Raw genomic sequence first — 15,042 nt, 5'->3', positions numbered from 1 at the left:
ATGTCCCATGGGTGTGCAGTAATATTCTTCTGTGTTTCTAATGGTGTGTCCATGTAAATCCATTTTTTTTTTTTTGTAATATCTTTCCTGGCTTACCATCTCTAGCTGCACTTGTTGCGTTAAAGCCAAACTCAACTCTGCTATATATTTTTTGTAAATTGGCCCCCATTAACACATCATGGCAAACTTACTTGCCAAATGAAGTCCTCCAGAGCTATGCTGTCAGCACTCCAATTGCCCCTCGCTCTTCCATCGTTTCCTTGTCTTTCTTCCGGGTTCCTTTGTTTGGCCACTTGAATGGCTGAGCTGCAATGATGTCACTCCTGCACATGGTCACGGGAGTCACTTCATCATGGTGCCGTACATGTACTCTGAGCTGCACATTCATGGCCCCGTGTACATTACTGTTGACAGGCTGAGAGAAGCACTTATCACAGAAGAGATCACTAGGGTCTCTTCTGTCATAAAAACCCTGCCTGTCAGCGGTTTAAAAAAAATATATTTTAATTCTGTCTTAAATGAGGTACATTACATTACTGGAGGTGCAGCTATATGATCCAACAATACTGAAGGTCCCTTTTATGTGTTAAACTTTTTAATTGTGTGGCTGCACAGTTTGTACCATTTATTGTTGCAAGGTTTTGTTCAGTTGTTTGTATCCCTGTGCTCAGAATAAAGTTTCCTGCTCATTAATTTGTCTGAGGTTGGGTGATTGCCTGAAGGTCAGCACTGGAGGTTGTTGGAAGATTTCTTCCAACGTTTCATCCTCTGTTATGATGGGTTGCAGGTCTTTGATTATCTTTTTTATCCTTTCTAATGCTGGATAGCATGTGGTTACTAGAGGTACATGGCTATTTGTTTTTTGTTTTTTTTTCTCTTTGTTTTGTAGGTTATTTTCACTTTGGTTTTTCCAGGCAGCGTTTATTGTTGTACATAAGGTTTTGTTGCTGTAAGATGTCTAATGAAAGGATTATGCTAGTACTTTAAAACAATTTTTTTGTCTTATAGGGTAGAGCATATGCAGTGTTATTCAGTGGATTGGCTGTGCATAATGGCTCTTTTGGTGTATTGGGGTTGGGAGCTGGGACTGTGGAAAATCTTTCAATGGGTCAAACCCCTGAAAGCTAATCCTGCAAAAAAAAAAAAATCTGTTCATGGACAGTACTCAACTGTGTGGTTACAAGCACACTAATATGGCTACAAATATTTGAAGCAACATCTTAATAAAATAAGTATAAAATATAAGTATTTTTATGTATCTGTCTAAATCACTGTTTACACTCATGGTTTGCCTTGGGGCTTGGGGATTCATGTCTGACCACACAGAGGAGGTAGACATTTTCTATTCACTGCGAACTAAAGATGTATCCAGAGAATATTAGTATATAATGTCATGCTGCTCCACTTTTCAAATCACTGAATGTTTTAGCTGCATTGACACTACTACCTTTTCCTCACACTTTGAGTGTGTATATCTTCCAACCAATGGAATTTAATAGTTATGCAACAAGAAGCAGCTGCATAAGAAAATTAAAGTAAAACTATAAACCTTGACAGTCTTGAGTAGGTTATTATAATTTGTTTGTTAAGGGCTCATGCACACAGACTCAAAAATACAGCATTTTTATCATTACTACATTTTTTTATAATGGATCTTATCTGAGATCTGTTGTTTTCTAAGATCAGCAAACTTGTACTGTGCTCAGATATCTGTGAATGCATGTACATGTGCACACATGCAAATTTATTGGTAGTTGAGTAGAATTCTTTGCATCTAAATGCTGTACTGGCGTTTACGTGTCTAGACATTTGTGAATGCAAGCATTTTATGGACCAATTAGTGCATTTTTTACACAGGATCTTTCCACCAATAAGATCCTGTTTAGATGATCATTATGACTATGTGCATGCACCCTAACTGGACAGAAGTAAAAATTAAGGTAAATATAAATTAGTTTATAGTTTTCACATTAGTTAGGATGGGGTGTTCTATTTTAAATTCAGAGTAAATGATGGTTCACACCAGGTCCCAAATTTTATGAAATATAAGAGGGCAATTTCTCCTTAGATTCATAACTTTTTTACATGGAATGATTTGCCTAAACGTTTCCACAGGGTTACCCTCAGGTGTGAAGGGGTTAGGGAGGTGTAGTAAGTAGCAAAAAAGTGATCACTTCACTCCAGAAATTGGTTAAAACCAGGCAATACAAAATAAAGTATATAAAATGTGCCTGGGATGAGTATACTGTGTACAGTTAGAGGTCAACATATGTCCTATTTTGTGTAGTATTATTAGGCAAATACATTTGGTGTATAACATACAATTGAATCAAGCATTTGTGATTGCTGGTGATGTGAACGTGTGAGAAGGATACATCATCCCAGTCTTCTGTTTGTAGTGTGCTTAAAAATATTGGAATATTTTCTAAGCCTGACCCCATTCACACAAGCCTTGCCTGCTCATATATAACCTTAGCTGTTTATGCAAAGACCTAAAAAGTCTAAAAAAGCACTGTGTTTGTACAATGAATATAGTTTGCAGGTGTGAATAAGGCTGACTTCATAACAGCAAGTGAATAGCTCTTAATTTTAAAGTAAAACTGTGGCCAGTGATTAAACTTTAAAACAAGCCCTCATTTATCTCTGTAGCTGCATCCACTCTAGAATAATTAATCCTCAAAGATTAAAACAGAAGCTTTATTATCACTTTCTTTTTGTAACTCAGTCCCCCCCCCCCCCCACCAGCAAAGATTTGGCAGCCTGCTAGCCCTTTAATCTCTAATGTAAACAAAGAAGAAAGGGCACAGGAATAAGAGAAAGCAGTTGAAGGCTGAGACCAGGCATGGAAGACATCATTGCTTCTATTATGATCACTGAGAATGTGTTGCTCTACAGTGCTTGCATCTATATGAGAGGTTATTTTAAAGCTTATTTACTGCATGCTAAAAATTTGAAAATGCTTCAGTGTCTATAGCCTGGCAACAGTTTTATGTAAACCCTAAAGTACAGTAAAAGTAATGTAAAGGGTGCATAAACCCTGACGAAGGACTTCTCTCATTTTTCCTTTATTTGTTATATGTATTTGAAATATGCAAAAAAATAACTATCGCTCCTGCCAAAAAGTTTGTGAGTTTTTTCCTGTGCTGCACTCAGTTAACATTGGTTCCAATTTGTACTATATTTTTGGTCTTGGGTTTTGATACACATTAAGCATTGCTTGCACCGGTCAGGCCATTACTGTTCTTCGTGAAGGCAATAAAATTGGTGAGGTGATGTGGTGAGTAGAAACCGAAAGCTGCTAGAGGGCAGGCAGATACTTCAGGACTTCAGAAGATACCTGCTGTCAATGACCACCTTAAATGAAGTGTTCGGTACCTTAAGCCACATTAAAAAACTGCTTCTTTCAGCACAGATAGAAAATACTTTTCTTTTTTTTTTACTGTTAAAGGGCTTGGAAGTAGATAAGAAAAGAGTAAATTGTTACTTGCCATCTGTGTTGTGTTTTAGTAGTTGTGAACCGTTCTGCTTTTTCGTAAAGGCATTGCTGTGGATAAGAATGGATTAATCTACTTTGTGGATGGAAAGGTTATCAGAAGAGTGGATCAAAATGGAATAATATCCACACTGCTTGGATCCAATGACCTGACCTCTGCACGACCTTTGACCTGTGACACAAGCATGCATATCAGCGAGGTATTATCATGAACACTTGTATAATACAAATAATGATAGATGGCCGGTCTTCTAATCACTGTTTAAATAGCTTACTGTGAACTGAAAATTGCTTACCTGGCACATGCATAGAGCTCATTTGGCTTTGACAATATTGTAAAATCAATAGTTGAATGTTTTAGTAAAAGAATTACATTATCTAATGTGCAAAGTCTGCATTGAATGATGAGATGCAGCTTGTTTGAGCAAGGGATAAATCCACTTTACATTATACACACACTCACATATTTACACAAATATATATATATATAGAGAGAGAGAGAGAGAAAGAGATAGATATAGATAGATATATTATATGTATTATATATGGTATATACTGTATGTATAATGTTTTATATGCTTTTTTTGGCTTGAAAATTCAGAATGCAGGACGAAGTAACAAGTTTGCTTAAACTTCTAGTTTTGTAATACCAGACAGGATTCCCAAATACACCAATACATATAACATACAAGGGAGTGTATCATTATTAAGTTCTTATGCTTTACAATGAGATAATAAATATAAAGTGCAGCGCCTAACCTAAAAATGCCAAAGTGTAAAATAAATAATCAAATAAATATGTAAAATGTGCATTTCATCAGAGTAAGGTGCAATACATCCATACATATATCAACTGTGCATTTCACCAGAATAGAATGCAGTTCTTCAATTTGCACTCTATTCTGATGAATTGCAGAATTATTATATTTATGGATGTATTGCACCTTACTCTGATGACTTCACCAAATTGAGTTGAGGAATTACACTCAATTACTCTGATGAAATGCACATTTTACATATTTATTTGATTATTTAGTTTACATTCTTGGCATTTTTATGTTATGCGCTGTACTTTATATTTATTCTTTACATTGAAGGGTTTTGCATTTTGACCTCTTTTGCATGCTGCCTTTTTTGTCTTCCACTGACTTTTATATATTTTTATTTTTGGAGTTACAGTGAGAGCTACCAATTACAGTCAACCTTTCCTGGCCAGTGATACATCAGAAAAAAAGATAGAAAGTTGGTCATTAGAAGCTGAAAGTGTTTGTAAAATTTAGTTTTTCAGCATGTTTTGCATCATGCCTCACTGTATATAGTTTTCTTAAGGGAACCATTTTTGTGACTTTGCTGTAAAGTTTCTTACCTGGAGATCCTGCCCATGACAGCACTTCCTGTTGCAGGCTGACAATGCTAAACGTTTGTCTCTCAATTAACGACAGCATTGACAACATGCCGTGCAAGCACCTTTAGTTGGCCATTGGGCTGTCTGACAGGTCTGATCATGCCTCCTGCAGATTATTTGCATTAAAGTGAGTTCTGACTTTAGTGCGGCTTGAACGTGCTTGGACAGTACTAGCAGTTCACTGGTACTTTTCACTTGTTGGCATTGCTGTTTAAATGGGATCTTTAGATTTTTAGAAACACATTTCTATTACACTTGCGCAATCATTTGTGTAGTATTCATTGTCCAGTGTGATTTGTTTACATTATTATTTCTATCATAGGCTTAATATACACAGCTGCCTGTTTTTATAATGGGAAATATTATCAGTTATTATCAGTAATTTCTATAAGATCATTGCCTCATATAGGGATGTACAAGGTTATTGTTACAAAGAAGGGTAAATTCCAGATATCCTTAAAAAGAAGCCAAAAAAAACAAGTTATAAGGTAATAGTTTATACTTTGTCACGTAGCAGAGAAGGAAGAAGTGGTGGATCATAAACTAAAAAGAGTATCTTAAATCAAGTGAACATTTTCCCATCATGTACAATGGATTCTTCAGAACTCTGTGACTTTTTCCAGACATGAAAATAAGAAAATGATCCAAGCAATTTATTGAGAAATTCCTAATTTTTAGCTGCTAATGTATAAGTTCAATAAGTTAAATTTTCACAGCCATTGCCATTTTATTTTCTTTAGGTAAGGCTTGAATGGCCCACAGACTTGGCTATTAATCCAATGGATAATTCAATATATGTTCTGGACAACAACGTAGTTTTGCAGATCACTGAAAACAGACAGGTCCGTATTGCTGCAGGAAGACCCATGTATTGCCAAGTACCTGGTGTTGAATATTCCATAGGAAAATATGCAGTTCAAGCAATATTAGAATCTGCTACCGCTATAGCAGTGTCCTATAATGGGGTTCTTTATATCACGGAAACGGATGAGAAGAAAGTCAATCGTATTCGACAGGTAACCACTGATGGAGAAATTTCATTGGTTGCTGGCATACCATCAGATTGTGATTGTAAAAATGATGCCAACTGTGACTGCTACCAGAATGGAGATGGCTATGCAAAAGATGCTAAACTGAGTGCACCATCCTCTTTAGCTGCTTCTCCCGATGGCACCCTGTACATCGCAGACTTGGGGAATATTAGAATTCGAGCTGTATCCAAAAACAAACCTGTCCTTAATTCAATGAATTATTATGAAGTCGCCTCACCCACTGACCAAGAGCTCTATATTTTTGATGTCAATGGCACTCACCAGTACACCATGAGTTTGATCACTGGGGACTATTTGTATAACTTCAGTTACAGCAACGAGAATGACATAACTGCAGTTACTGACAGTAATGGAAATACTCTCCGTATCAGGAGGGATCCAAACCGCATGCCAGTGAGAGTTGTTGCGCCTGACAATCAAGTGATCTGGTTGACCATAGGTACAAATGGATGTCTGAAGAGCATGACTGCCCAGGGACAGGAATTGGTGTTATTTACCTATCATGGTAACAGTGGACTCCTAGCCACTAAGAGTGATGAAACTGGCTGGACAACATTCTTTGAGTAAGTACTACTCTAGTGGTGTTATTTACTGTTTATTACTAAGGGTTAAAGTTGAACCATTTCTCATTTAGCATCCACAGTTGTACTGAATTGTGAACAAAGAGAAAACACTGCTCCAGGTTTACCAGCCACACACTGCCACAATAGCACTAAATAGGTGCCTGCCCAACTCACAGCTGATGGTGAAGGGAAAAGGAAGTTGTATTACTCTAGAAATCTGCTTTTAGAAATTTGCCAAACAGGGTAAAATCATCAAGAAAATAGAAGTGGAGCAGCAGGATGACCCTGTTTGGTGATTTTCTAAATAAAGGTGATTCCTGCAGTAGTATGGCCACCCGGACCTCCTTTTGCCTTCTACTGAATTGTAGTTCCTAAATTATGAAATACAAAAGCTGGGCAGTTTTTAACCCAACCCACATGGAAGAAAAATATATTTGAAATATATTTTTTAAAATATTCTCCCCAAATATATTGACATATATTTGAAATACTACAATTTTGGCCATATTCAATATATTTATATATATATATATATATATATATATTGTATGTTGAAATGCGTTTTTTATTACAAAATATATGAAACATATTTGTAAAAATACATTTTGAAATATACTGTATGTCTTTAAAAATACAAATCTACATTTTTGGAATGCATTTACAAATATATGCAAAAATATATGTTACAATTACTTTTTTTATATGTTAAAAATAATCTAAAGAATATGTTTTTAAAAATATATTTTTAAAAATTTTTTTCATATATTATGTAATATATAAAAAATGCATTTCAACATGCAGTATATATATATTTATTGAAATATATTGAATATGGGCAAAATTGTAGTATTTCAAATATATGTTAAAATATATTTTTGTTCCATATGGGAAGTACCTATCGAGGTAGAAGCAAGGAACACAGTTGTGACAGTGACTAGTGTCAAAAGAGAACCTTGCTGAGACCCGACATCCATAAATAAAATTGTTTCCTTGCCCAAGTTAGTGCCAAATTTCGTTTATATAGTTGTAATACAATAATCAAAAATACATTTGTGTTATGACAAAAGGAGAGCAGAAGATATGCACTGTGGCATAAACGTCAGATGAGAGAAACCAGGGCCCTAGTTCTTTGTGCTTGCTTTAGTCCTTAGACACTGCTCAGAAACTTTTAACTATGACCATGTTTGTGCTAGACCACTTGGTAAGCCTATCCCAATCCAATAATTGTTTAGTCAAAATCAGTTGGCTGGCACAAGTTCTCAGCTTTGCTTTGTAGGGACATGAGATGTGTTTTCTTCTTGCACCATAAAAAGGGTATTCGTGCTGGGCAGTTTCTAGGTTTATTTGTCATGGTCTTTTACATGTAGCCTAAAGGGTATGTTGGCCTTTTAGCAAAAAAGAATGAAAGGGATGAGCTACATTGAAATGTCCTGGCCTTCCCTTCTGACCCCCACTGCACATAGTGGCCATGATGCTAGCAATGTAGCTATTCATAAGCTGCAATATACCACCCCAATGTGAGTATCCATCATAATCCTCACAATGGCAAGCGCTCATTAGTCTGTGCAGCCTTTGGAAGTTGATGACCAATGGAAAGTGCATCTGAGGCTTCTTCATCGCTGCTAAGATGTCCTGGAAAAAAGAAGTGCTTCTCTTCTGGTCACACTGACCAGTGAGTGATTGCCACTGTAAGCATAATGATGGATTCTTAGTCTAGGGCTGTGTATTGCAGTGCATGGTGTATGGACTACTGCAGTATACTGTCACTGAGATCACATCTGCTATGTGCAACAGGGTCTGGAGAAGTGATCAGAATTTTTGGAGTAAGTTCACCTTTTTATTATTTTGTTAAAAAGAGAGCTTACCCTTTAATAATGTAATCTGGCTGAAATAAATTAGCTTTATTTAAAGTTCAATCATTGACATTATGATTTTTACTATTGCTTTTAAGATAGAATTTCAGATGCTTTTATTAAAAAATACTTTCTTCCTAGCTAATTAGACACATAAAAATGATTCCCTTTCTAGCGTGACAGTATTTAATCAATAAAATAATGACTCGATAATCACATCAAACAGCTAGATGTAAGAAATCAGAGGCACCTTTTTAAATGATAATTTACTACTTTATCTCTATGGGTTCCAGAAAAGATTTTGTGCAAAAGAACAAGTCATTCCAGCCATGAAAATGACATAATTGGAAATAGCAGGGGGTTAGGTAAACACATGTGGCATTATAAACTGGAGTGGAATTGATTTTCTTGATTCAGTGCCTTCTTAGTTTACTATCAATAATAATATTGATTGAATTCCTCCATGTCTAATTCCTGTAGGTAAGTAATATGTGTTTTATTATTTTGCATTGCTAATATGGTCATTTTAAATCATGTTTAATGGGAACCTGTGAGCATAGAGACATGGGAGCTACCCTTGCTGACTTACATATTTAAAAGTGCAGTATCATGTTCTATTGTGCAGCGCTTGACTTTACTACCTAGCTAGATGCTGACCTGAAATAAGCATGTAGCCAGTGATGTCTAGAGCATTTTAACTCCCATACTAAAAGCTTTTTCCAGGTCACCGGTTCACCACTAGTGAAGCCATGATCACAAACACAGAACTGAAGCAAGTCCTAAATTTTTACCTACGTACTTCTATACTTAGAAGTCTCGATTAGTAAGGAAATAACTACCATTATGAGATGACAAAAAAAAAAAATAGAGTAAGGCAGTTGTGTTGCTTAATGTTATTACTGGGCACGACAATTAAAATTTACTGGTAAGTATATTCAGGCAATGTGTATGTGTTAAGATTGTGTATGTTTTTAAGATTATCTAATCTTTGTGGAACTTTCCAGCACTGCCAAGTCAAAATCCAAGCTAAAGTAATCCATAGCTTTGTTCCCAAAGGATACAACATAAAGATAGCGGACTTAGTTGAGGGCTGCACTGGAATTCATTTCTGTTACTGAGAGATGCAATTGCTTTATGATTGAATTGATTGAATTCAGTGTGTTGCAAATGAGCTGATTGCCAACAAGTGGTTAATCCCTTGGTAGCAAAGATATGTAATTGCTTGTGCAGGCTTGGCCCTATAGTTTGAGAAACGAAATACATGCAGTGTACCAACGATGGCATTTGGTTAAAGTATGTACTGTAAGCATTGTATGTTCAAGTCTCCGAAATTACAAATTACTCTATTTTACTGCTAAGTAATTGACAATGGCAAAACTGCACAACTCTGTTGTATACCTTCACTTGTACTACTAATATAGAAGGTGATCTAGCAGCCATGTACGCAAGTGTTCAATACGTCTATTAGAGTTACTTAATAAGGATTTTGCTGTAGGTAACCAACCAGAGTTTTTCTTTCACAGATTAGAGAAATCTGATTAGCTGCTATAGTGTACTGCTCTGCTTATTTGACTTATCGAGCATGCACCTCATCATGGTGTCTTCTAGAGTGTTTAAGATGTTTATTCCAGAGAGCATTCTATGATGACATTTCTAGTTTCTGTTCACTAGCATGAGACTATTAAGAAAGTATGATATCCCTTACTAGTGCACATCTCTACTATCCCCAGAGTGATAGAGTGCAGTGCAGAAGAAATAACAGTTGAAATAATTTTCATTTAAATGGATGAAATAATATGCATGTCATCTCCTTCCCCAAAAATTCCTCCATTAACAAGGATTTTATTGTTCATGTTGAGACAATGGGTTTCCTTGCCAATGAGCTTGTCATTCCTTCTTTAATACCAATGTGGCCAACTGTCCATCCAGAACCATTGGTTTATAGCAGAAATTAGCCATTTCTTAGCCCGCATACAGTCATTAAGGTTAAACTTGTGAGATAACTACGCAGGGTGCCATTGCTAATCTCTCTTTCTGAAAATGTGATTTGTCACCCTGCCTGTGTCTTTAACATTTCACAGTTCATTAAATTTGAACACTTGCGTAGATCAATAACTGCCCACTTGTTCCAGGTCGCTGACTCAGAACATGTTCACTGCCACAGACTGCCAGGCAACTTGAATTATCAGAAAGAGGTTTACAATGGCCATCACATTACTTCTGTCTGTACAGGCTTTCTTTAGTGGACTATCTAATTTTAGCACCCTTACAGTGTTTCCTGGATAGCAGTACTCTTTGCCTGGAGTTGCTCTTTAAAGAACGAGATGTTTACATGATAGCAAAGTTTTGCATTCAACAACATGAAAGAATGCCAGAGCAAGAGGAAATCAATTATAGATCAGAGCTGTTTTAAAGCCTGCCCAGTAGAATGTGTATGGACTTGATCATTAGCAACTTTTTAATATGTTGGCATCTATAACATATGGGTATGGCCATTTTGTAATTATTAGCATTGCTGCCAATTAGTAATACTAAGTATGTGACAGCATGATAGGCCATGCTTTTACTTAACCCGCCAACTAGACTGTCCCACTATTAATTTAATGTGTTTGACATAAAAAACTAAGGTGTAATCAGTGTTTTTTTAAGTTGCGAAATATATGGGAAAATATTTCCTAATATTATCATTTATTCAAAGTTCCTCTGACATGCAGAAAATATCTTTTGGATTTGAACGTCAGAGGTGGACCTACGTGTTTATGGGGAAATCATTAGATTTCTGTCCACTTTGAAATATGCATGAATGTGTAGTTAAAGTCCATCATGAATCAACAAAACTTCAGCCTTAGACTATTAGAGTTAAAAGAAATGCAATGTTTGTAAATAACCTTCATGAGAAAATCATTAAATCGTATAGTTAAACAGTAAAGAACATTTTTATGTGCCCTTTATGTGTATCCTCAGCAAGGCCATACTAGTCATGAAGTGATTATTGGATTGGCATTAAAAAAGCACCATTTGCAGATATAAGAGTAAAGAGAATAAGTTAATCAGTGATTGTAGAGCTATGGCTGGCATAGGAAGTTATATAAATTGGCTGCAGTTTACAATGTGCAAGACTGATTTGTTCTTCCTTTCCTAATTGGAGGTTTGATGATTCTAGTCATAGGGGTGTTAGCAACATCTAAATCCACTAGAAGGATGGTACCTGACTGTAACCCCAGTAGAAGATGTTCATGGCCCTTAATGCCTTCCTATGTACATTGCATTCTGCACAAGCTGCTGATGTGTATGTTTCAAAATATTCTAACAATGTGGACCTAATGACAAAATTGATGTAAATGGGTCTGCCAGTGATTTTTTTCAGTGGTAATGTGGGGGAAAGCAGTTCCAGCCCCTCTAGCACTGAATGTATGTCTAGGGGTGCTGGGGTGTGCTGAAGGGCCTATTAATACTGGCCGCGGGGGATCTAATATTGCTGGGGAGGTCTATTGCTGCTGGTGGGGGGATTTTATGTTGCTGGGGGTGGTTATATTGCTGGGGGGTCAGTTGTTGATGCAAGAGATCTACTGTTGAGGAAGGGGTCTATTGTTGCTGGCTGCTGGGGGATCTACTGTTGCTGTATGGGGATTTTGTCATTGGGGGTTCTTTTGTTATTCAGGAATCTATTGCTGCTAGGGAGTCTATTGTTGCTAGGAGAATCTATTGTTGCTGGAAGGAATCTATTGTTGCTGGGGGATCTATAGTTGTTGGGAAGGTTTATTGTTGCTGGGGGGTTCTGCTTTTGCTGGGCAGGATCTATTGTTTCTGGCATTAGCAAATTCCATACAAAATACATTGCAGCCAAAAATGGTACTTGGTTCTGTATTCTCTAAAAGGGGCAATACTGGGAGGCAGGTAGGGGGTGGAACCAAGGGACATTGCTCAGTTGTGGGTAGGGAGAGGAGACCAAGAGTGACTTGAAAGGAAAGAGTACCTCCACCTATTCTTTGAGGGAAAAAAAGCCATGGGGTTTGCAAAAGCCTAGATGGGTAACATTTGGGTTTATAGCCTGAGATACCAAGCATTCAAAAATGTATGTGAAAGTATCTGGTAGAAGAAATGTCAGTGTTGTCCACAGATAATCACTTTCTGAAGCCAGAAGTCAGATGGCTGCCAAAAGTAACACTAAGGGCCAGTTCACACCACAAAAATGTACTGCAAATGCATTCCGGGTAGGTTGTTGCTTACAGTTCACGCTACACTCCATTCTGGTGCAGTTTTGATGCAGTTTGCTATGTTCCAGTACAGTTCTGTGCAGAAAAAATGTAGCATGTTCTACTTTTTTTTCTGCACCGGAAACTGACTGGAACTGACTGCACTAGGGCCATGGGAATACATGGAAATACTGAGCATGCATTTTTGATGCAGAAAAAAAAACCGCACTGGACTGCACCTAATTTGAACTAGCCCTAACAGTTCTTCTTCCAGATCACCTCCATTGTGAAAAATCAATCCTTCTTTTGATATTAGAAGATTTCTATCAATTGTAAAATGGGGTTAGTTGACAAGGTTAGAATTTTACTTGTTTCAAAAAATGAGAAATTTGCCCTGGGTGAAAATTAAAAATAGCACATTTATAATTTAAAGATTATATGTATTACTAAAAGTAAAAAAAAATTTCTAGGGCACAGAGTCCCTTTTATAAAATAAATTGTGCCATGTCCACACTTAACCTTTGGCATTCCAAGACATAAAATTATATAATTGTTATGCTTTGTCAAGTAGACATGGTAGGATCAACTTCTGTGACCTTGACCTTCTTTCTTAATAATTGAAGCTATGTAATAACAGGATATAACTTGGTCATAAAGCAACCATGAACTCACTTTCCTACTTGTAAAGCTGTCAAACCACTGGAATGGAATAAAGTAGCTGAGGAAATATTTTAACACATTGCCTTAATAATGTTTCAATCTGTAGTACATTTCTCATTTCTATAACTGACCATTTTACCCAATGGTAGTTTTTTATGAAAAAAAAGTTAGTCATTTCTGCTTCTAAGAGAAAGTTTCAGTTGTTTTTAATTTATTTAAAAAATGTTACAAATAAGGAAAATGTGTATATTAAAACTGCATGAAGTGAGTACATGTATAGATTTTTAATAAAGTGTTTTTTCTATCCCCCCTGTATCCCTACTACAAGCCTCAACTCCCCAGCTGCCTACTTCACCCACCACAACGTACGCGATTCTGCAGTCACCTTATCGTTATCTGGTGGGCTAGAGCATATTGTGTACTCATAGCTTTTCTCTATAAGCTCTAATGGAGAATCCATATACTGTATCTGCTTAGACTGTGGGGGGGGGGGGGGGTCACTGGCTCATATAACACTGCCAGGAGTGAATTGGCCCTTAAAAATGTATCACATTTAGTTGCATATAATGATTCATTCATTTTTTTCATAAAAATACAACATCCTTTTATTTTTTTTTGCACTTTAGTGCTCTTCATCTCCTGCAGTTTTTTCAGCTATCCTGTGTTTATGAATTTGCTCCAATGTTGGGTGCAGATCTTTGCTTTTTGATAGCCAACATTGTATCAACAGTGAAATGTATGTGCAATGGGTATTGGTATTGCTGATTGTAATCTCCACAAGGGTAGCATGTGGGAGGGTGAAAATACAGGAGCCCAGTTGAGAGATAGCAGTTACTCCATAATAGGAAGTGATTTAACAAGGACAAGGCATTTAATGAAACTGCTTTAGAAATTATATCAACATTGTAAAGTGTTTGTAAAATATTAGTGATTGAGTTTAGATATACTTATATAAACCCAAAATCTACTTTATATCTGTTTTACAGTATGTTTAGCATCATGCCTTAGTGTATAAAGTTTAAGCTTTTTTTGTGAATTTGTAAAGTTTCTTACGCAGAGATCCTTCCAATGACAGCACTTCATGTTGCAGGATGACAGCAGTAAACCGCTGACTCCTAATTAGTAGCATTCTAGGTCGGTTGTGTACATTCTCTCACTTGGCCATTAAGCTGCCTCTCTGGACTGAAAAGGTAGACCAATGGCTAACTGAAGGAGTGAACATAACAGGTCAACAACACTGCTGCCATATGAGGGGAAGTGGTTTAGCGTTGTCAGCCTGCAACAGGAAGCGCTGTCACTGACAATATAAGAAACTTTACAAGAGATATGCAAAAATTATTTGTTTAACCACTTCAAATCCAGACACTTTTACCCCCGTCCTGTCCTGGCCAATTTTCAGCTTTCAGCGTTGTCACACTTTGACAGACAATTGCACGGTCATGCACAACTGTAACCATATGAATTTTTTAGCATTTTTTTGAGACAGATAAAACTTTATTTTGGTGGTATTTATTCACCACTGGGATTTTTATTTTTTTTGCTATATAAATGAAAAAGTCCAAACATTTTGAAAAAAAAGTGTTTTTCTTATAAAATTTTGCAAATAAATCTTTCTTCATAAATATTGGCCAAAATGTATACAGTTATCTTTTTAGTAAAAAAAATAACCCAAATTAGTTTATAACCAAAAATGATAATTTTTCAAAATGTTTTTTTTACATTTTTATTTATTTTTTTATATCATTATTTGTTTTTTTTAACATACTGTCACCCTAGCAGTACAGTGTCACCATAGTGACACTGTACTACTTGTGGGGGGT

The 15,042-nt window shown here is 36.4% G+C and overlaps 1 protein-coding gene across 14 annotated transcripts in view; it reads left to right on the top strand.

The window, feature by feature from the left end:
- The window catches only part of TENM3 (teneurin transmembrane protein 3), a 1,391,898-nt gene that overhangs the window by 1,347,809 nt on the left and 29,047 nt on the right, over positions 1 to 15,042 (top strand). For all 14 annotated transcript variants that reach the window (XM_089669645.1, XM_089669651.1, XM_089669650.1 and 11 more), the window contains 2 exons: positions 3,539 to 3,693; positions 5,639 to 6,513. In XM_089669645.1, the coding sequence (XP_089525771.1) occupies positions 3,539 to 3,693; positions 5,639 to 6,513 (1,030 nt within the window). The remainder of the gene's footprint in view (positions 1 to 3,538; positions 3,694 to 5,638; positions 6,514 to 15,042) is intronic.

The sequence above is a fragment of the Staurois parvus genome, unplaced genomic scaffold, assembly GCF_062004578.1.
Source record: "Staurois parvus isolate SC_StPar_1 unplaced genomic scaffold, SC_StPar_1.0 ptg000080l, whole genome shotgun sequence".
Taxonomy (NCBI): Eukaryota; Metazoa; Chordata; class Amphibia; order Anura; family Ranidae; genus Staurois; species Staurois parvus.
Note: the sequence above shows the minus strand (reverse complement) of the source record. Positions and strands in the feature narration are given on the sequence as shown.